This window comes from Oncorhynchus gorbuscha, linkage group LG26 (assembly GCF_021184085.1).
Source record: "Oncorhynchus gorbuscha isolate QuinsamMale2020 ecotype Even-year linkage group LG26, OgorEven_v1.0, whole genome shotgun sequence".
Classification (NCBI taxonomy): Eukaryota; Metazoa; Chordata; class Actinopteri; order Salmoniformes; family Salmonidae; genus Oncorhynchus; species Oncorhynchus gorbuscha.
The window spans coordinates 19,689,515-19,710,791 of record NC_060198.1 but is presented as its reverse complement, the minus strand read 5'-3'; the positions used below and the strand labels follow the sequence as shown (position 1 = coordinate 19,710,791).

General features: G+C 40.5%; 1 protein-coding gene across 2 annotated transcripts in view; it reads right to left on the bottom strand.

Moving 5' to 3' along the window:
* Positions 1 to 199: 199 nt before the first annotated feature.
* LOC124015932 (kinesin light chain 1-like) overlaps positions 200 to 21,277 on the bottom strand; it is a 33,708-nt gene continuing 12,630 nt past the window's right edge. Inside the window, exons 5-16 of one of the 2 annotated variants that reach the window (XM_046331418.1) lie at positions 20,734 to 20,962; positions 20,402 to 20,489; positions 19,720 to 19,821; positions 15,578 to 15,751; positions 14,881 to 14,980; positions 12,736 to 12,785; positions 12,060 to 12,115; positions 11,838 to 11,946; positions 11,413 to 11,529; positions 5,596 to 5,720; positions 2,430 to 2,493; positions 200 to 2,184 (exon numbers count right to left, since the gene is read on the bottom strand). In XM_046331418.1, coding sequence (XP_046187374.1) covers positions 2,101 to 2,184; positions 2,430 to 2,493; positions 5,596 to 5,720; positions 11,413 to 11,529; positions 11,838 to 11,946; positions 12,060 to 12,115; positions 12,736 to 12,785; positions 14,881 to 14,980; positions 15,578 to 15,751; positions 19,720 to 19,821; positions 20,402 to 20,489; positions 20,734 to 20,962 — 1,298 coding nt within the window. In that variant the 3' untranslated portion in view covers positions 200 to 2,100. Of the gene's footprint in view, positions 2,185 to 2,429; positions 2,494 to 5,595; positions 5,721 to 6,599; positions 9,243 to 11,412; positions 11,530 to 11,837; positions 11,947 to 12,059; positions 12,116 to 12,735; positions 12,786 to 14,880; positions 14,981 to 15,577; positions 15,752 to 19,719; positions 19,822 to 20,401; positions 20,490 to 20,733; positions 20,963 to 21,277 lie in introns of those variants that run through there. The other variant, XM_046331419.1, reaches the window with a different exon arrangement.

Genomic DNA, 21,277 nt, shown 5'->3' with positions numbered 1-21,277 from the left:
TACCCCTTGATAAATTATAGTTTGAGCCATTTTCTCAAGACAACTGCTGATGGCTTGCTATGATTACCCAGCACTGAAATGACTGTTTGTTGTTGCAGTTATGCATAGGCATACATAGGCATACAACATTGTGCCTACATTATGTCCACAGTCATCAAAGGCTACCAAAAGGTTAATAATAACAATCAATACCAGGACATGATATCAGCTATTTTATTAAGGGTTTATTTACATTCAATGAAGGAATTCTGACTGAAAATGATTGCATGAGAATAATATCATAACCTGAAAATGGTTAACATTTAGTTTTACACCACTAAAATACCCAATACCCTGATCTACATATATATTAACACATATATAGTACCGAAGTCAAACTTTTAAAATCTTAGTCATATTTAAACAAATATTAAAATATATTCACAATTCAAGCCTAATGATCTTTTTAGTGCAATACTACATTCATATGACTGATTCATAAACTCAATAAAACATGATTATAATCATTTTTCATTATATAATTTAATATCTGTGCTACAACTGGTAAATAGATCTAATGGAACGCATCTCTTGCATGGCTGAATGAAAACAAATGTTTTCCTTTGTGTCTCTCCAACGTTCTTAGGGAGGAAAAGCTATAGAGAAAATGAGCCTCCCCTCTTACAACATTGGAACATTTTGACATCCATAGAAAGTTAGCCTTAGCCTGTGCCAGTCTGTTTGTGCTATCATGCCAAACATGACCATTATGCTGTGAGGCTAGACTGTGGGCAAGAGCACAAACAGATCAAGACCAGGGAAGACTTGGCTTAGTTACACACATATAAAAAAAGGTGCTATCTAGAACCTAAAAGGGTTCTTTGGCTGTCCCCATACGAGAAACCTTTCAAGAACCCCTTTTGGTTCCAAGTAGAACCCTTCTGAGTTCCATGTGAAACCCTTTACACAGAGGGTTCTACATGGAACCCAAAAGAGTTCTACCAGGAACCAAAAAGGTTTCTTCTATGGAGACACCCGAAGAACCCTTTGTTCGAAGAGTGTATATTGCATGAATTGATACAGCATTGGAAAGTATAGCTTTGGGAAACACTCAATCCCAGACCCTGAGATAAATAATTACTGTATAAGTTTCTTATACAGTGCCTGAAGAAATGTAAAATAACCAGGTCAATATGTGGTTACCATCTAACCTAAAAATGATAATTACATCATGGAATTTGGCCTTTACTGAGTAAGTACTTAGATTTAGGTTAATTTCAGTAGCGACCCCCCCCCCCCCCCCAAGACTTATTTGTGCTCATATTGCTTTACTTGAAAATCTCTGAGGAACACCCTAACTAATGAACATGGTCAAAAAATAAGTCATTTGAAACAAGCAAAACAGGAGTCCTAGCACCACTTAAATTGTTTTACACTCAACAATGCTCAAGGCTAAGCTGTAGTAGCTATATAAACAAGAAATATCTGGTTCCATCAACTATTTTCTTCATGTACATTTTTATTAGGTGAGGTACCCCTTTAAATCGCAGATATATTTTATTCTATATTCATGAATTCCATCTTCATGACTTAATTACTCTTTCACTACAGTACCGAGTATCTTCATGGTTATGGAAAGGGGAGAAACCAGTGTAAAAAGAAGTGTAATGGCGGAATTGGACAGCTCTTGAAAATAATAATCCTCTCTGATTTGTGAAGAGTACTGACCCACCATGCCTTCAGAATCTGCAGGTATAGTGAATAATAGCTAATAACTAGCTTCACAAGGAGACCATGCTTGGTCTCCATGTGAAACACTATGGTCCACAATACACTGCCGAGTGTCTGATTGCACGGAGCACCTTAGGGGGATTTGTAATCAAACCAATCCAAGCAGTAAGGATTCTCGCTGTCTAATCTCACAATATATCAATGACATTTTTACAACCAAGCACATTTTTACAATATATTTTTTTGAATTCTACAGAAAGTCTACAAAGCAGCAATAACATTAAACAGTGTTTAAATGTAGGAATGGAAACTACAACATTTAGGTTTAGAATGGCACAAGTGAAAATTAAACAACATCATATTTGGAAAAACTGTTGGGAGTGTGTGTGTTCAGTTTCCAGTTCCACTGTAGAGATCAACAGTACTGGAACTCAGGTTCCTGCTCTGCCTTAGCCTCCTATCACCTGCTGGACTCTGTAGAGAGAAAGAGGCAGAGAGACAGGAGGGAGAGAGACCGAGAGAGAGAGAATTAAAGAAATACAGATAGAAAAAAACAACAAACACAAGGTCATGCTTTATTGCTAAACTCGATTCTGAAGAGAGGTCCTGGGTGAACTAAGGTGAACTATCCAGCAGGCAGCGGATAAGTTGCTACAAGGCCATAACGCAAACTAAGCAAGAAGTATGAATAACGGTATATCCACTAGGAGACATGTTACCTGAAAGGAGTCGTCCTCATCACTGCTCTTGTTCAAATAGTTCAGAGAGGCAGCTCGTTTCATACTGCAATGGAAAAACAAAGCATTTTCATTGGAGTGGGTCTCAAGCAAATGTATATGAAATGTCTTATGCTTTCGGCGAGTGTGTGGGTGAGACTATTGACTGGTCCTGGACCAAGAAGGAATAGTGTATCATGTTGTGTGAATTTGTGTGTCAAATGAATGTCACAACATTTTCATTTGTTTACACATTTTGTCAGGTGCATTTCATATTATGATTCAGTAACACCGTTACTGAACATCTGCTCAGAATAGCATAGCTTCATGTGAGATTAATCATTAATATAACAGTACATTTAAGATTATTTTTGTGATATTTATCTTCAACTAAACCTTGTACAGAAGTGTTGGGTTGGTGGCCCTAATTAAGATGAAGACAATAGCTGAAGAAAAAGAAAAAAAACTGCAGCAATATCCGTAACCAAAAATGCAGTGTCAGACTTGGTGCTGTAGTTGCAGAAACACCATTTAAGAAGTGAAGATTGGAGTGGAAAGGGGATAAATACTTTTTTTAGGTACTTGTTTAAAATAATCTCCAATGTGTGAATATTGTAATCTAAATATATATATTTTTTAGGCCAGGGTATTTTGACACTATTGAGACCGTATGGGAATCAGATAGAGAAACATTGTACTGAAATGAATCACGTTTTGACACGGGCTATTTTGTAATTTAAAGCCCCATTCAGCCTCCAAAGCACCTCATTTCCTGAGTCACTTTGTTATCCAAATATATATTTTTAAACATTTCCCATATTTAAGTAATTTCACAATTTGTCTTAATAGCCTTATGAACATAGCAACTTGGGTGCATCTTCTATCTGTGCTATAATAGTTCAGGAGGCCATAAAATAAAATAAATGGATATTGGTAACAGTCCAGAACATCCATACCTGAATGTCTAAAAATAGATAGAAAGTATTGTAGTCAGGTCCAAAATTATTGGCACCCTGATAAAGATCAGCAAAACATGTATATAATAATACAAATACTGAGCAATATATATTTTTGTTTTAATTATTGTATTTTATACTAATACAATTGCTCAGAGAAAGAGAGATTTTGTTTAACAAGTAATAAATAAATACAAAATCGATAAAAGACAGGGGTCAAATATATTGGCACCCCTGTTTTTAATACTCCAGCACCCTCCCCTTGCGAAGATAATGACACAGCCTTTTTCTAAAATGTTTTATGAGATTGGCGAACACAATGGGAGGGACCTTAGACCATTCCTCCATACAGAACCTGTCCAGAACCTTGAAATCCTTTGTCTGCACTTATGGACTGCCCTCTTCAATTCAAACCACAGTAAAAACTGGCGATCTGGCACTAACCACCCCTGTGCCTAACCCAACCTGGTCTCTGAGCATTTCATATTATTCATTACTTAAATTTACACACTGCAAAAACTGGGCATGGATGAGGCTTCCACTATTATTAATTGTTCCTGCAGTGAGGCTTCAACCAATGATGTATATAAACCCTGGAATGCTGATGCTGTGTCTTGGCCAATGAAAGGCTTTGAAGCCGCCGTTGACCTTAAGGGCCCCAGGACCAGTGGAAGCAAAATAACCCCATAACATCAAAGTCCCCCACCATATTTTACAGTAGGTATTTGTATTTATTATGGATCCCCATTAGCTGGTGCCAAGGCAGCAGCTACTCTTCCTGGGGTCCAGCAAAATTAAGGCAGTTCATACAATTTTAACCATTACATTCACAGATTTCACAACACACTGTGTGGACTCAGGCCCCTACTCCATCATTACTACATATCTACAGTACTAAATCCATTTCTATGTGTGTGTATAGTGCGCATGTTATCGTGTGTATGTATACATGTGTCAGTGCATACGGTTTGTGTTGCTTCACAGTCCCCTCTGTTCCATAAGGTGTATTTTTTATCTGTTTTTTAAAATCTAATTTTACTGCTTACATCAGTTACTTGATGTGGAATAGAGTTCCATGTAGTCATGGCTCTACGTAGTACTGTGTGCCTCGCATAGTCTGTTCTGGACTGTGAAGAGACCATTTGTGGCATGTCTTTTTAGGGTATGCTTTGGTGTACGAGTTGTGCACCAGCCGTTCAAACAGACAGCTTGGTGCATTCAACATGTCACCTCTCATAAAAACAGATTGAGGTGCATATTATTAATATTAGCTCCCAGTGTACATCCAAGGGCCAGCCGTGCTGCCGTTCTGAGCCAATTGCAACTTTCCAAAGACCTTTTCTGTTGCACCTGACCACACAACTTTACAGTAGTCCAGGGGCAACAAAACCAGGTCCTACAGGACCTGCCTGGTTGATAGTGCTGTTAAGGCAGAGCAGTGCTTTATTCTTGATATACTTCTCTTCTTTTAGCTACTGTCATATCATTATGTTTTGACCATGACAGTTTACAATCCAGGGTTACGCCAGGCAGTTGTCACCTCAACTTGCTCAATTTCCACATTATTTATTACAAGACTATGCTAAGGTTCAGTCATTTCCCATCCATGTTGTCAGACCCCAGTGGCTTTTCATTGTTGTTAGACACAAATGATCTTCTCGCCTCTTTCACGCTCACTTTACAGAATGCAAAATTACTTGACTTTCATAATTTGGTCAGATATACTTGGATGTGGTGTCAGCGTTTGTTGCGGACACCACATTTGTTTTCGATGCCAAACTCACCACCGGTGTGTGTGGCCAAAGAGCTCTATTTCAATGACATCGGACCATAGCACCGGGTTCAATCCAAGTGCCAATGCTGTTTTGCAAACTCCAAGGAACTGCTATTGTGAGATGGGTCTTGGATCCTTCGAAAGGCAAGTGGTCACGCATCTTATGTGAGAGCACACCGGCCAAATTTTACAGCAAAATCGTAGTCGAACACTGTTATAATAGCAGTTGCCAGAGGCGCAACACTGGGGTCTGAAGTTATCATGTAATCTTCAAAGCATTTTATTCTCTGATCCTTGCCACTTTATTATGGGTATTTAGAGCCATTTGAATGAAGAAGTATTACATATTATACCTTTAAGCCAGCAAAATTTTATAACTGTGCATGGGGTGTGAGGACTCAATAAGCACTGTGTGTTTGCGCATGTTTCTCTCGCTTACTGGAGGTTGCGTGGGTCGGGGGGACCGTTACCCTGTAGTTTCTTCACCAGCATCTCGCTGCTTCGCCGTAAGACATCCCGGAGCCTCCCCATCGACCCTGCTCTCCTCAGGCCCCCACTGCCATCCTGAAACAACACCAGGGTCAGACAGTCCTGGAAACTCAAGTCTCCCAATCCATTCCTGATAGATCCCAGGGGGTGTGCACATTATTTCCCACTCCAGCCCAAACATACCAGATTGCTCTGACAAATTGTGTCCAAAAAGCATCCGGAATAAATCTCGGCTGCCATCCTGAAACTTCCTTTACAATACCCAATTAGGGTTGTTTGTGCTGACCTAGAACAAAAGCCTGCAGACCTAAGGGCTCTTCAGGGGTGTATCAACAATCTAGTAAAGTGGCTTACTCATACTCACCGTCTCTCCTTTCCTTCATCTGCTATGATGGGTTAGTACTGAAAGACTAAAATCAAGTCCACAAATTTGTATCCACCTTATGGTTTTATACTGTTCAGTATTTTTCAGACCCGTGCAAATGAAGGCAGCAGACGAGAAGCTACCGAACCTAACCCTGCACTCGCTAAGGCATAGTCATGGGCATTATTTCAAAATCAGTACTTCTCCAATAGGGGAATTTACAGTATGTCAAAGATAATGAATTTCAAACAAAACATTTATGAATAGGATGAAGCTGTAGAAATGCTCTGCTTTGAGAAACTAGTCTTTCATGCCCTACCACAACTGAAGCAAACCTTCAGTACTTAGGGACTTAAACACTAAGTGCACACTTCAGGTAGAAGGTGGTGAAATGTAATTGGATTAAATCTGCAGCCTATTGCTGTGTACTACATTTTAGTACTGCAGTGAAGCTTTCATGCACCAGAACTTCCGGGTTGTGAAACTTGGTCAATGGACTCCAGAGGGGGGAGATAAAGAGAGGGAGAGCTCATATTGGATGTGCGGTTCCCCCTCAGGTTGGTTTACACAAGCAGCCAGCCAAAGAAAAGCCCAAAATGAAAGTCTTTATTTTCAGTCAATGTCAAACAAGGTTTGGAGACACATTCATCACAATGCAACAAAGGGATGCCAGGACAGGAGTATTAGTCATGGAGAGCATTCTACAGACAGACCAATGAAATAGTGTGACATAGCTAAATTGCTCCACTACATAGGCCTACCAGCCAGAGTGTTTCAGAATTGGCTAGCTCCACTATTACAGTTTATTATTATTTTTTAAATTCAGTTAGCAACATTGGAGCCGTCTCTTTCCACCGAGATACCAAAATGCCACAGTTACATGGAATTGCATTTTCATATGGTATCAAGTGTAATTACCTTTAACTACACACAAGCTAATTGAAGTAATAGTCTCATAGTACAGCATCTGTTTTGGTTTAGCACATGCACTTTAAAACATTATCTGTAAATGTACTATGGTGTACTAGTATATACCTGCACTGATTGTGATACAGTTATTATATAATAGTTAAAGTGCTTAAAGAGTAACTACATGGCATACAGGCAACTTCAATTTGGTGGTGTTGGCTAATGCTGAAACGACTGGCTAGCTAGGTTAGTTACTAGTACTACACTTATTCAGCCTAAAATACATCATATAAATATACTATAGTTTAGAATGAGGGAAACTGACTGAAACATGGGAAATATAAAATAAAAACTGGGACAGTTAGTGGACAACAATGAGCACATTTCAAGCTACAGAGCTGTTTGAAAAATCTTTACATTCAGGTAACATAACTGTTAAACGAGGCCTCAATGATCACACCTAACTTAAATCCCCAATCTAAAGCCGATCTTTAAGCATAGCAATGTTGTCATCAGGAGCATTCATAAAATCTGATGTCAATTCATAACATATATCTTATGAGCAGCCAACTAGGTCACATGTCACTGTGTTCAAGGTAACTATGTTGTTGGCTGACAAGACAGCTAACCTTGGTCGTTTCATGTGCGCCATGGCTGTTCATAGGTGTTATAAACTAACTTAAGCTGTTATGACTGCCTTACGTCATAGCAGGGTAAAGTAGGCTTTAAAGATGAGACGATAACAAGAGTGAAAGCTATGCGAGGAACAACAAGAGGACCATCAGGCTAAAACGAAATAAGTGACCTCACCAAATGCCACTCAGAAGCTTGCAAAATCAAATACAACAACTTTGTGCAGCAGTGTACATTAATGTGTGTGTCTCTGGTGTTTGTGTCCCTTTTCAATGGCTACTTCAAAATATGAAACAAGATTCTCTGGCTTGGAGCATAACCAGAGAAATAATTTCTTTCCTCAAGCTATGGCTTTGGAGAAAGCAATTTGCACAATGCCATTCAATTCAAAGACACTGATTCTACAGTTAGCAAGCTGTTCCTCTTTAAAACGTCAATACCATAGTCAGGCACAGACACAATCATTACTAACCGTACGGCTATATTATAATAATAATAAATTGCTTAGAGGGACAATGCAAAGATAAATAAATATTATGATAAACACTATCCTATATAAGAAATTATTTAAAAGTAAACTAAATAAAAACAGGAGACAGATACACTAATCTCAATAAACCATAAGTAATCGATGTGTAAACTCAAAAGGTGCTTTTAAGTGGCGACGTGACTTGGAATCATAATAGCGTCACGATATACATTATTTTTTAAATTGTCTTACATTTGTTCCTATACAACATAACATTACGCATAAATAATTTACAAGGGTCATGGTCACAATTAAAACAGGTTGCAAGTTAGTGAACATAAAAAAGGCACCAAGGTGGATCAATCCTGGTCAAATATCAGGACAAAAAGCTGGCAGCAGCTAAATAAAAAGCACTACTCTAGCTGGTTGCTCTTCAGTGGCCAATAATATTTTAGCGATAACAAAACGAGATACAAATTCTGACTGGTCTCATTTGGTAGTGGACCAATAATTGATGCTGTTCTAACTGTGTGTCTGTGCTTAGTGGAAATATGAAGATCAATGTAAAAGCAATCATATTTGCATACAAGAAGAACAGAAAATAGAAAATCAAACAACCAAAGCTTTGATAGTCAAGTTTCCAGTGTTCAGTTGGACTCTGGTGCCACCATCTCTTATTGGTTAGAATATCATACATACTATACAAGTGATGACACAGCAAGAGAACGGGAGAGACAGGGATAGAGGAAGAGAAAGGCTGAAAATGTGATGCAGCATGATGAGAGAAATGAGTGGGCATGAACAAGAGAGCTAGAGAGAGGGATAAAGAAAACGGAAGAGGGAAAGAGACCAGGAGAAGAGGGGCAGAGTGTGGAAAACGCAAGAGGAAGAGGGCAAGAGACCAGGAGAAGAGGGGCAGAGTGTGGAAAACGCAAGAGGAAGAGGGCAAGAGACCAGGAGAAGAGGGGCAGAGTGTGGAAAACGCAAGAAGATAGAGAACATGGGTGGGAGTGAGAGACCGAAAGGATGGGAAGAGAAAGATTGGGAGGTAAATGGGAGGTAAAAGGGATAATCGGTTTTGTGGGGATGAAGGAGGAGTCCTCCATGAAAGATTAGAAGAGGCTTCACACAGAGGAAATGACAAGAGACATCCATTTTGATTCGATTGGCTTGATTGGTTGAGGAGAGTGAGGCGGAGGAAGGTCATCCTGTTGATTTAGGCCTAATGGAGGACAGAAAGAGAGAAGAGAACAAGAACAGTGGAGAGCAAAAGAGACAGACAAGAGAAATTGAGGAGAGAGAACCAGAACGGGGAGAAAGAGACATACAGCAGAAAAGAGAAAGATGAGACAAAAACACAGGCAGAAAAACACAAGGTTAACACACCCTTCAAGAGAGGAATATAGCAAGATTAAAAGATCAAAGCTTAGAACATTATTTTATGACCAATATTAAACCATCTTTATCAAATGACTGCACATTTGCCATAAAGAATGAAAAAGTAGAAGACAATTATTTGTGGCCCTGTCTGACAATTATATCACATTTGAAAAGGTTTAGAGAAGAACCCCTTTTTGTAGTCTTCGCTACGCTGCACTGAACGCAGTCAGCTAATGACATCAGTGTGAACCGCAGTGGGACTCTAGGGGCACCGTAGCAGTCTGCTCACCCTGCAATGCAGCGTGCTCCTAGCCATCTACAGTTAGGGACCAGGGCTATGGAGAATCTGCTTTAAAACTGGTTAGAAACCATTATACACCAAGTATAGCAAACATTAGGAACACCTTCCTAATATTGAACAGCCTCAATTCGTCTTGGCATGCACTCTACAAGGTGTTGAAAGCGTTCCGCAGGGGTGCTGACCCACGTTGACTCGAATACTTCCCACAAGCTTGTCAAGTTGGCTGGATGTCCTTTGGGTGGTGGACCATTCTTGATACACACAGGAAACTGTTGAAAGTGAAAAGAACTGCAACGCTGCTGGGTTTGACACAAACCGATGCTCCTGGCACCTACTACCATACCCCGTTCAAAGGCATTTTTTGTCTTGCCCATTCACCCTCAATGACACATTCCATGTCTCGGCTTAAAAATACCTCAACCTGTCACCTCCCCTTCATGGATTTAACAAGTCACATCAATAAGGGATTATAGCTTTCACCTGGACAGTCTCAGGTATAGCTAGTATATATTAAACCCAGTATAATATATAAAGACGTGATTAGAAGATATTAAGTTATTAATAATATGTCTTCTGGATTGACAAGTTGCTGGCAAAGAACCAAATCTATGTTAGAAATACACGACATGAGCATCTCATTCCAAAATCATGGGCACTTCTATTGAGTTGGTCCCCGCTATAACAGCCTCCGCTAGATGTTGGAACATTGCTGTAGGGACTTTCCTCCATTCAGCCACAAGAGCATTAGTAAGGTTGGGCATTAATGCTGGGCGATTAGGCCCGCAGTCAGCGTTCCAATTCATCCCGAAGGTGTTTGATGGGGTTGAGGTCAGGGCTCTGTGCAGGCCAGTCAAGTTCTTCCACACCAATCTCAACAAACCATTTTTGTATGGACTCCGCTTTGTGCATTGTCATGCTGAAACAGGAAAGGGCCTTCCCTAAACTGTTGCCACAAAGTTGTAAGCACAGAACCATCTAAAATGTCATTGTATTCTGTAGCGTTAAGATTCCCATCACTGGAACTAAGGGGCTTAGCCCAAACCATGAAAAGCAGCCCCAGACCATTATTCCTCCTCCACCGAACTTTACAGTTGGCACTATGCATTGGGGTAGGCAGAGGTCCCCATAGCATCCACAAACCCAAGGTTAATTCGTCAGACTGCCCAGATGATGAAGTGTGATTTATGACTCCAGAGAACACATTTCCACTGCTGGAGAGTCCAATGGTGGCGATGAGCTTAGGCTTGTGTGTGGAACTCGTTAGTGAGTGATGCAACCCGAGGACAGACACATTTTTTTTAACGCACTTCAGTGGTCCAGTTCCATGAGCTTGTGTTGCCTAGCGCTGAGCCGTTGCTGCTCCTAGACGTTTCCACTTCACAATAACAACACTTACAGTTGAGCGGGGCAGCTCTAGCAGGGCAGACATTTGATTAAGTGACTTGTTGGAAAGGTGGCATCCTATGAAGGTGCCACGTCGAAAGTCACGGAGCTCTTCGGTAAGGCCCTTCTACTGCCAATGTTTTTCGATGGAGATTGCATGGCTGATTTTAAACACTTGTCAGCAATGGGTGAAGCCGAATACAATCATTTGAAGGGGTGTACACATACTTTTGTATATATAGTGTATATTTTACACTACATTTGCACTCTATGCCTTCCTAAATAACATATTAAGTCTTAGGTGTGCGTGTCTGTGCAGTGCACTCACCCCGTTCCAGTCCACGCTGCCGTCCTCCCCCGCGTCAGAGGCGCCCTCATATTTTACGCTGCTCAGACTCTCCCTGCTCCTCCTCCTGTCTCCGTCTCTCTGCAGCTCCACCACACCCTGAACAAAAACACACAAATCCGTTCAATTTTGCAATATTTCACCTTTTGATCTATAATTATTATTGAAAGTAATTGGTGCAACTGATTGTTAAAAATCAGTAAACCATGCAGTCACAAACACACAATGAAGCAAAATAGTCCATGAATATACAGATGTGAAACACTAATAACAAATATGCAACAATAGGTCTTAATGTCTCTGTGGATGTCTACCTTCAGTTCAAGCATTTCCATAACTGAATATACACAAGTTTGGATTTAAGCTGGAACGTGTGCGTTTTTATCAAATGTGAGAGAGAAGCTGACCTGTTTTCTGGACCTCAAGGCACACTCCTCCAGGGTCTCAGCGGCCTCCATCTTGCCTTGCCGGCGATACAGAGCTCCCAGATTACGCAGAGTGGTGTTGACAGTGGGGCTGATGGACACACACCAAGTTCACTTCAAAAATCACTGCAGTGACTAGAGATGCCAATCAGTACCATTCCTTTGCTCCGGTAGTTCTAACAAGTCTTTAAATGGACTTCTTACCTATTCACCTTGCAATTCTTATACCAGCCGCCATAATCTCCATAGCCGTCTTTGCTCTGGTGATACAAGGATAGGGGGGGGGGGGGGGGGTAGAGGGGGGAGGAGAGAGGATAGAGGGGGAGAGAGGAGCACAAAAATACGTCACAAAAAGGGAAACCCCTCATTCTCCAAAAAGTCCCTTCCGATTGACTCAGATATTTGACATCAAAACACAGCAGGGACAACATCTCGCTTAGAGAAAGCAGAATTTTAATCTGTCCAGACCACCACTATTGACTGTTAGCAATGTGCACACTCCCTTGAGGTGTGTTTGGTAAGAGCCTTTTGTTGCTGCTGATTTCAGTTAGCGGGATGTTGCTGCCTCGATGTGTATGGTATCATATCGCTGAGCCTACACAAAACAAGCATTTCCCCCCCCTCATTTTTGACATTTAGCAGACGCTCTAATCCAAGGCAACTTTCAACAGTGAGCGCATACATTTGAATGTTTCTTACTGGTCCCCCATGGGAATCAAACCCACAACCCCAGTGTTTCAAGCACCATGCTCTACCAACTGAGGAACACGGGACCAGACAGTATTGACAAGTAAACAAAATAGGCACTCCTTGTAAAAATGGGCACCCCTGCCACATGCCTGTGCTCGCTCTCACACACACACACTTTACATAGACTCACCTTGCACTCCTCCCGCTCCTCGGCATGCACCCAGATGGGCTTGTTCTCATCTGCAGAGACAGAGGAGAAAGAGAAATATGTGTGCTGTATGCTGGCAAAAACATCCTCAACAAGTAACAGACAGGCATTTTAGCAAAACGGTAGCATATAAATGTAGACATCTGCACCGTGCCGACATTTAGGCAACATTATTTAAACGTGGTTCCTTTCTTTCGTGAGACAAGATCCTATCGCAACCTCTCAATCTCAGTAATGATTTGAGATTTTTAAAACTCTGTTTCAACCTGAGACCAGAGTTCTGATAATCCCTCAAATTCATCCCCACCCCCCCACATAATCAATTGAGACCTATTTGTTAATTAACCGTGTATTATATATTGGCATAGTAAGAAAGTCAAGAGAGACATGGTCACAATTATGTCTCAAATTTATTGAGAATATGGAAAAGGAAATGTGAAAATAAAGTCAACCCATCATTTCACATGTTAAATCTTGAGAGAACTTTGATGAAAGCATTTAATTTAATTATGGATCAAAAATAAAATGAAGCATATTTAATGACATAAAACATTTTTTAAAGTTAGAAATCATTCAAAATAAAATCTAAAAGAATATTGTCAATGTCAGAAACAGTCAATACAAACTCAACATAACATGAAAGACAACAGAAGCACAGTAAAGAAAAATACATGAGAAATTAAAAGGATGTGGAAGCTTACTTGAAATATGGCATGTTAAGCCTGAATAACACTGATCATAATAAAGACATCATGCTTATCAAAACAAATAGTTTGACAGTGTATAATAACCAACCTTTGTTTTCTTTACAGCGACATCAGAAGTATTATGCTCATAGTTAGAAGAAAAGGTTGGCTGTAGTAAGTGGTCATGTATGTGATTCTATAACAGTGTTACGAAAGCATTGTGTCAAGACTACTAAGTTGGTGAAGTAATGTCATGACAGATGAACCCAAAAATACAATGAAACATATGTGTCACTATTATAAAAATCATGAAAAATATATAACAAAAGTATGGAATTTTACACAACACAAAAAAGAACAAAAACCGAGACTATAATATCTTTGTTCACATTCTTTATATATCGCAACTGGTAATAAATAATTAAATGCTGGGCAATATAATAAGCACCACCTATGTAAACCAAGTTGGATTTAGTTTTGGTTTCAGAAATGTGCATATTTCTTTCTGGGAAAACCCCCTCCCCCATCAAATGTTCCACTCACCTTCATTGTTGTGTATCATATGCACATGCCCAGTGATTATCCTACAATGTGACATGGCATTTAGAGTGAAAGGTCAAGAAAACCTTTTTAATGGCACTTTGATCATCCATAACACCTCAAATGAAAAAGATAATTCAATTGAGCATCAGAAACAACTCGCAAATGCTAGAAAATAGGAACAATGTTCAAGTTCCCAATACATTCAATATGGGAAGAAGTCCATTATTTTTTTCTTCCAAATACTTCTTTCAATTTAGGAATTTAACAAAACCTGTTAGCCAGCTAGCCCTTCAAATATTCTAAATCTTTACGTCTAAAAATATAATCTACAAAACATTTTTCAAATACTCTATACTCCTCGTAACCAGTTGTTTTCTTTATGATCTAGATTTTGAAGTATTTATTGAACAGCTCTTAAAATCAGTCTGCTCTAGCCTGCACTATTCTGTTAGTGGTTGAACCCTACACTTCAAGTCAAATGTTGACTATGTTCTCATTAGCAATGAACCCTTACACTTCAAGTCGACTTGTCAACTACGTTGTCATTAACTGGGCGTCATAACTCATCCTGATAATTGATGGCAAAATTTGACAAATCAGTTAGCTAGTTTGCCAGTACAAAATGCTACATGTGAAATAAAGTGTTCTACAATGTCAGATCTACAGACTTACTGTATGTCTGTGGTCAGTACAGTCCAGCGCTCGATTGTTCATTCTAGAAACCCAAGACTTTGAATTCATGTAAAAGAAACACTAGAACGTACTGTATCTTTGAGTAGACGGAGAACAGATTGGAAAAAAGGTTTGGAGGCAAAGTGACTACTAATAAGGAGGCAAAGTGACTACTACCCCCAGGTGTTTGTTGTGGCCCTTTCGAGTTTTGGACTAGTTTGCTCACCATCCACGGATCCAAATTCCTTCTCGTGAGCTTGGGTGAGAATCTCTTTGTAAAGGATTTCTGCCTCCTTGTACTTCCCCTGCTTCAAGTAACACGAAGCCTGGGAGACGAGAGGAAAAGGCTCAGAGAGTTCAGACATTTCACCTTTGAACTAAGTATGCACAATGCAAATCACTGAACCAGGTTCCATCTACACAAAGCAACAATCATCACAGTTAATGAGATTTAAAAGGAAACAAATTTCATTCCCTGCAACATCTTGTTTAGTCTACCACCAATATAAATACAAGCATAACAGGATCAAAGAGCTACGGCAAGGATGAGCAACTTTGGTTCTCATAGGACAGGGTTGTCAAACTCAATCCACGGAAGGCCTAGTGTCATTCTAAAATATTTTTTATTAAGCCCTAGACAAGTAGGTGTGGGGAGTTAGTTCATCAATCAAGTGCAAGGGAGGAGCGAAATCCCCCAGACACATGGCCCCTCTGTGGAATGAGTTTGACACCGGTGTCGTAGGGCCTTAGTGTCTACAGGTTTTTGTTCTTAATTTGAAACCGCTGTCTGATTTAGACCTGAGAAATCAGGTGTCGGCACTTCTGTGCAATTAGTGTCAGATGAAAGAGAAAACCAGCAGAGTTGTTCACCCACGAGCAGCAGTAGTCAAGAACAGCAGTCAAAAGCCAGGCAGCCCCCTCACCAGGTTGTTCTTGGTCTTGGCCACGTTGGGGTCGTCAGGGCCCAGCCTGCACTCGTAGATCTCCAGGGCACGGCAGTAGTAGTACTCCACCTCTTCGTACTTGCCCTGGTTCTGACACAGCAGGGCCAGGTTGTTCAGCTGCTTGGCCACATCAGGATGGTCCTTGCCCAGCACCTATATGGGAGGCGAGAGGACAGAAGCATCAAACACGAGTTGAGGTGCAGCCAAATAATCAAAGATGGCAACGCAACTCATTTTTTAAGATGTCCACTTTTGACTGAGACTTTATACAGTACACCTACTCATTCCAGGGTTTTTCCTTTATTTTCCCTATTTTCTACATTGCAGAATAATAGTGAAGACATCAAAACTATGAAATAACATATGGAATTACATAGTAACCCAAAAAGTGATAAATCAAAATACATTTTAGATTGTTCAAAGTAGCCACCCTTTGCCTTGATGACAGCTTTGCACACTTGGCATTCTCTCAACCAGCTTCATGAGGTTGTCACCTGGAATACATTTCAATTAACAGGTGCCTTGTTAATTTGTGGAATTTCTTTCCTTCTTAATGCGTTTGAGCCAATCAGTTGTGTTGTGACAAGGTAGGGGTGGTACACAGAAGATAGCCCTAAGTCCATATTATGGCAAGAACAGCTCAAATAAGCAAAGATAAACAACAGTCCATCATTACTTTAAGACACGTAGGTCTGTCAAGAACTTTGAAAGTTCCTTCAAGCGCAGTCCCAAAAACCAGCCAACGCTATGATGAAACTGGCTCTCATGAGGACTGCCATAGGAAAGGAAGACCCAGAGTTACCTCTGCTGCATAGGATAAGTACATTAGTTGATTGTACCTCAGATTTCAGAACAAATAAATGCTTCACAGAATTCAAGTAACAGACACAATGGTTTAAGATATATCTATCTATATATATATATCTATATATTTCACTTTTATTTAACCAGGTAGGCAACTTCGACCTAGCCAAGATAAAGCAAAGCAGTGCGACAAAAAACAATTACACGTGGGATAGACAAAAGTAGAGTCAATAACACAATAGAAAAATCTATATACAGTGTATGCAAAATGGCTTAAGGAGGTCATAGTAGCAAAGTAATTACAATTTAGCAAATTAACACTAGTGATCGATGTGTAGATGTGCAAGAACAAAAAAATTAAACAAAAACAATATGGGGATGAGTTAGGTAGCTGGATGGGCTATTTACAGATGCAGCAATAGGTAAGCTGCTCAGAGAGCTGATGCTTAAAGCTAGTGAGGGAGATAAAATTCTCCAACTGGAACAAATTGCAAAAATCACTGAAGTCATTGGCAGCAGAGAACTGGAAGGAAAGGCAGCCAAAGAGGTGTTGGCTTTGGGGATGACCAGCGAGATATACCTACAGGTGGGTGTTGCTAAGGTGACCAGTGAGCTTAGATAAGGCGGAGCTTTAGCTAGCAAAGACTTATAGATGACTTGGAGCCAGTGGGTTTGGCGACGAATACGTAGCGAGAGCCAGCCGACGAGAGCATTCAGGTTGAAGTGGTGGGTGGTATATGGGGCTTTGGTGACAAAACAGATGGCACCGTGATAGACTACATCCAGTTTGCTGAGTAGAGTGTTGGAGGCTATTTTGTAAATTACATCGCCGAAGTCAAGGATCGGTAGGCTAGTCAGTGTCACGAGGGTATGTTTGGCAGCGTGAGTGAAGGAGGCTTTGTTGCAAATAGGAAGCCGATTCTAGATTTAATCTTGGATTGGAGATGCTTAATGTGAGTCTGGAAGGAGAGTTCAGTCCAGCCAGACACCTAGGTATTTGTAGTTGTCCACATATTCTAAGTCAGAACCGTTCAGAGTACTGATGCTAGTTGGGCGGGCGGTTGTGGGCAGCGATCGGTTGAAAAGCATGCATTTAGTTTCACTAGCATTTAAGAGCAGTTGGAAGCCATGGAAGGAGTTTTGTATGGCACTGAAGCTAGTTTGTAGGTTTGTTAACACAGTGTACAAAGAAGGGCCAGAAGTATACAGAATCATGTAATCTGCATAGAGGTGGATCAACAAATCACCTGCAGCAAGATCGACATCATTGATATATACAGAGAAGAGAGCCGGACCGAGAATTGAACCCTGTGGCACCCCCATAGAGACTAACAGAGGTCCGGACAACAGGCCCTCCGATTTGGCACACTGAACTCTGAGAAGTAGTTGGTGGACCAGGCAAGGAAGTCATTTGAAGCTGGTTGAGAAACTGTCAAAGTTCTTGAAATGTTCCAGATTGACTGACCTTCATGACTTAAAGTAATGGTGGACTGTCGTTTCTCTTTGCTTATTTGAGTTGTTCTTGCCATAATATGGACTTGGCCTTTTACCAAACAGGGCTATCCTCTGTATACCACCCCTACTTTGTCACAACACTGATTGGCTCAAACGCATTAACCTCTTCAGTCGACCCTCTACTTTTTCAAACATTCTGTTAAAAATCGCGCAACATTTCAGTGCCCTGCTACTCAGGCCAGGAATATAGTATATGCATATGATTAGTACGTGTGGATAGAAAACACTCAGACGTTTATAAAACTGGTTAAATCACGGCTGTGACTATAACAGAACGTGCGTTTCATCGAAAAGTGCAGGAAAATCTGATCACTGAAAATGGAAATAAATATCCTTGCGCTACTTCCAGGAATTGTTCAAAGTGAACCGAATTACATGAGGCCGAGGTTGCAGTGCCTACAGCTTCCACACGATGTCTAGAGTCTTGTCATTTGATTCAGCTTTGATTCTTGGTCAAATCAAGGGAACCGTTTCCCTCCGGTCTCCGACCGGATGTTTTGGTCGAGCTCTCTCCAGACATTTTTTAGAGACGGACAGCTATAGAATTTACATCGCCTCCTGATGAATCTTATCGCTTATTAACGTGTACTAATACCTAAAGTTGCATTACAAAAGTATTTTGTGAAAGTTTATCGTCGACTTTTTCAATTTGTAAAAATGACGTTACGTTATGAAACGCTATTTTTTTCCGTTTATCACACAGTCTTCATAGATCGATATCTAGGCTATATATGGACCGATTTAATCGAAAAAAAGACCCAATAGTGATTATGGCACATCTAGGAGTGCCAACAAAGAAGATGGTCAAAGGTAATGAATGTTTTATATTTTATTTGTGCGGTTTGTGTAGCGACGACTATGCTAATTATTTTGTTTACGTCCCCTGCAGGTCTTTTGGGGTGTTACATGCTATCAGATAATAGCTTCTCATGTTTTCGCCGAAAAGCATTTTAAAAATCTGACTTGTTGCCTGGATTCACAACGAGTGTAGCTTTAATTCAATACCCTGCATGTGTATTTTAATGAACGTTTGAGTTTTAACTAATACTATTAGCATTTAGCGTAGCGCATTTGCATTTCCAGAGCTCTAGATGGGACGCCTGCGTGCCAGGTAGGAGCAAGAGGTTAAGGAAAGAAATTACACAAATGAACTTTTAACAAGGCACACCTGTTAATTGAAATGCATTCCAGGTGAATGAAGCTGGTTGAGAGAATGCCAAGAGTGTGCAAAGCTGTCATCAAGGCAAAGGGTGGCTACTTTGAAGAATCTCAAATATATTTTGATTTGTTTAACACTTTTTTGGTTATTACATGATTCCTTGTGTTATTTCATAGTTTTGATGTCTTCACTCTTCTACAATGTAGAAAATAGTAAAAAAAAAAAAATCCTTGAATGTGTAGGTCTGTCCTACCTTTTGACTGGTACGGTATATATAAAACATTGATATTTTATGGCTGCCATGAAACCATTAGAAGTGTTACGGGACAGAGTGATGGCATAATAGTTTTTTTTCTTCTTTTTACAAACCTCCGCCATCATCAAAGCCATAAAAAATTAATTGTCATGTAACATGACCTCAATGTCTCGCCATGTCATAAATCATAATAATGAGCTGGTGATGAACTTCGGGTTATAAGCACCACTTATGTGGTTAATTTTCAATTTCAGACTGCGACATTTGCAATTGTTGAGTATATTAATTAGTAATATCGCTAATTGAACGAAGCACAGTACAAATTAACTGACATTGTATCATTTTACCTAGTATGTCTGCACTGGATATGTACTGCACTAGACCTACCTTCTCTCTGATCTCCAGAGCCCTCTTGCAAAGGGGCTCAGCTTCCTTGTACTTCCCCCTCTTGCCATACAACACTGCCAGATTGTTCAGTGTCGCAGCCACCTGAGAAACAGAGACGGATTAGTGAGCAGCTCTCATCGTGTTATGTAGCTGCTCTGTACCTGCAATGCAGTGAGTCAAACAAGGGAGCCTGTACAGTTTAAATGTTTCCAAAAGTGTAGTCTTATAAACCTCTGTACAACTATTGTCAATTTTGTATTCATGTCAATATGTAGTGGTGTTAATTTGTGATAACGGACATTTCAACTTTGGGAGCATTTACATTACAGTGAGCGAGCACCATTTGCATTCCTATTATGCCCATGCACTAGCCAGGAGCCTTTAATGTGGATGCGTACAAATGGATATTAACTAACTTCTCTCTGCCTAGATGCGTGCCCAAGTGCTGACAACCAGATTTGCCATTAGGAACGTGCTAAACAGTACATTCCTGTAATGTATTCATGGCCAACATGCTTTAGGATTAGCCAGCCCTTGGAGCCGCTGACGGCAGTTTCAACCTGACCTTCTCCAACCCACGTCCTTACGAATCCTAATAAAAATATTAAAAAAACATGCAGAAAAGTCCCCCTTTGTCTAGTGAAAAAAAGAAGAGATTGCTCCATCTGGTAGACTAACTCACAGCAGGGTGGTCTTTCCCAAGGGTTTTCTCCCGGATAGACAGTGCATCATTGAGCAGGTGAGCCGCCTCCTTGTATTTGTTCTGGTCCCTGAAAAAAAAGAAAAACACATAATAGTCTAAAAGAAAAAGACCCGGAATAAACTCGGTGCTGAAGGGAGAAGCAGTGTGTAGATAAGTGGCATAGGTGGTGAAAAAGTGTGGTTATATAGGTGATACAGTATAATGATAAAGGATAGCAGCACATACATTTGATACATACATGTGATAACCTTTTTCATGCTGGAGCCGTGTTCATATGGTGGCTCCAACAAAGAGACCAACGTAAAACACACCTGTAGACCAGGGCCAGGATGTTGAGCATGGTGGCCACGTCAGGGTGGTCGTGTCCAGATGTCTTCTCCAGGTCCTCCAGAGCCTGCTTGCAGAGGGGCACGGCCACCTCGTAGCGGCCCTGGGAGGCGTACTGGATCACCAGGTTGTGGAGGGTCCTCAGGCGGGCTGGGATCTCATAGCCACCCTGCTGGGCTGCGGCCACCGCTGCACTGTTATGCTGGTGAGGCACTGAAGGAGAGATGTGGTTTGTTCACAGGTAGAAGTTTTGGGCAGTTGCTGCAGAGTTTTAAGTTTTTATAATATGGATTTAAAATTCTCTTTTGTATACAATCCATAGAATACATATATATTTGAAGATCAGTAAAATGCCAGTTCTGTGCTGACAAAATTATCAGATGAGGGTCGTCAGCTCAATATTAGAGCAACTCAAGTTCAGATATGGGACCTTAAATAAAATAAATATGACGCAACAGGTTGTTGTTTGACGTTTACACACCAAAGCAATGAACATTCAACTAAAATTGTCCCCTATCTTCCAGGCCG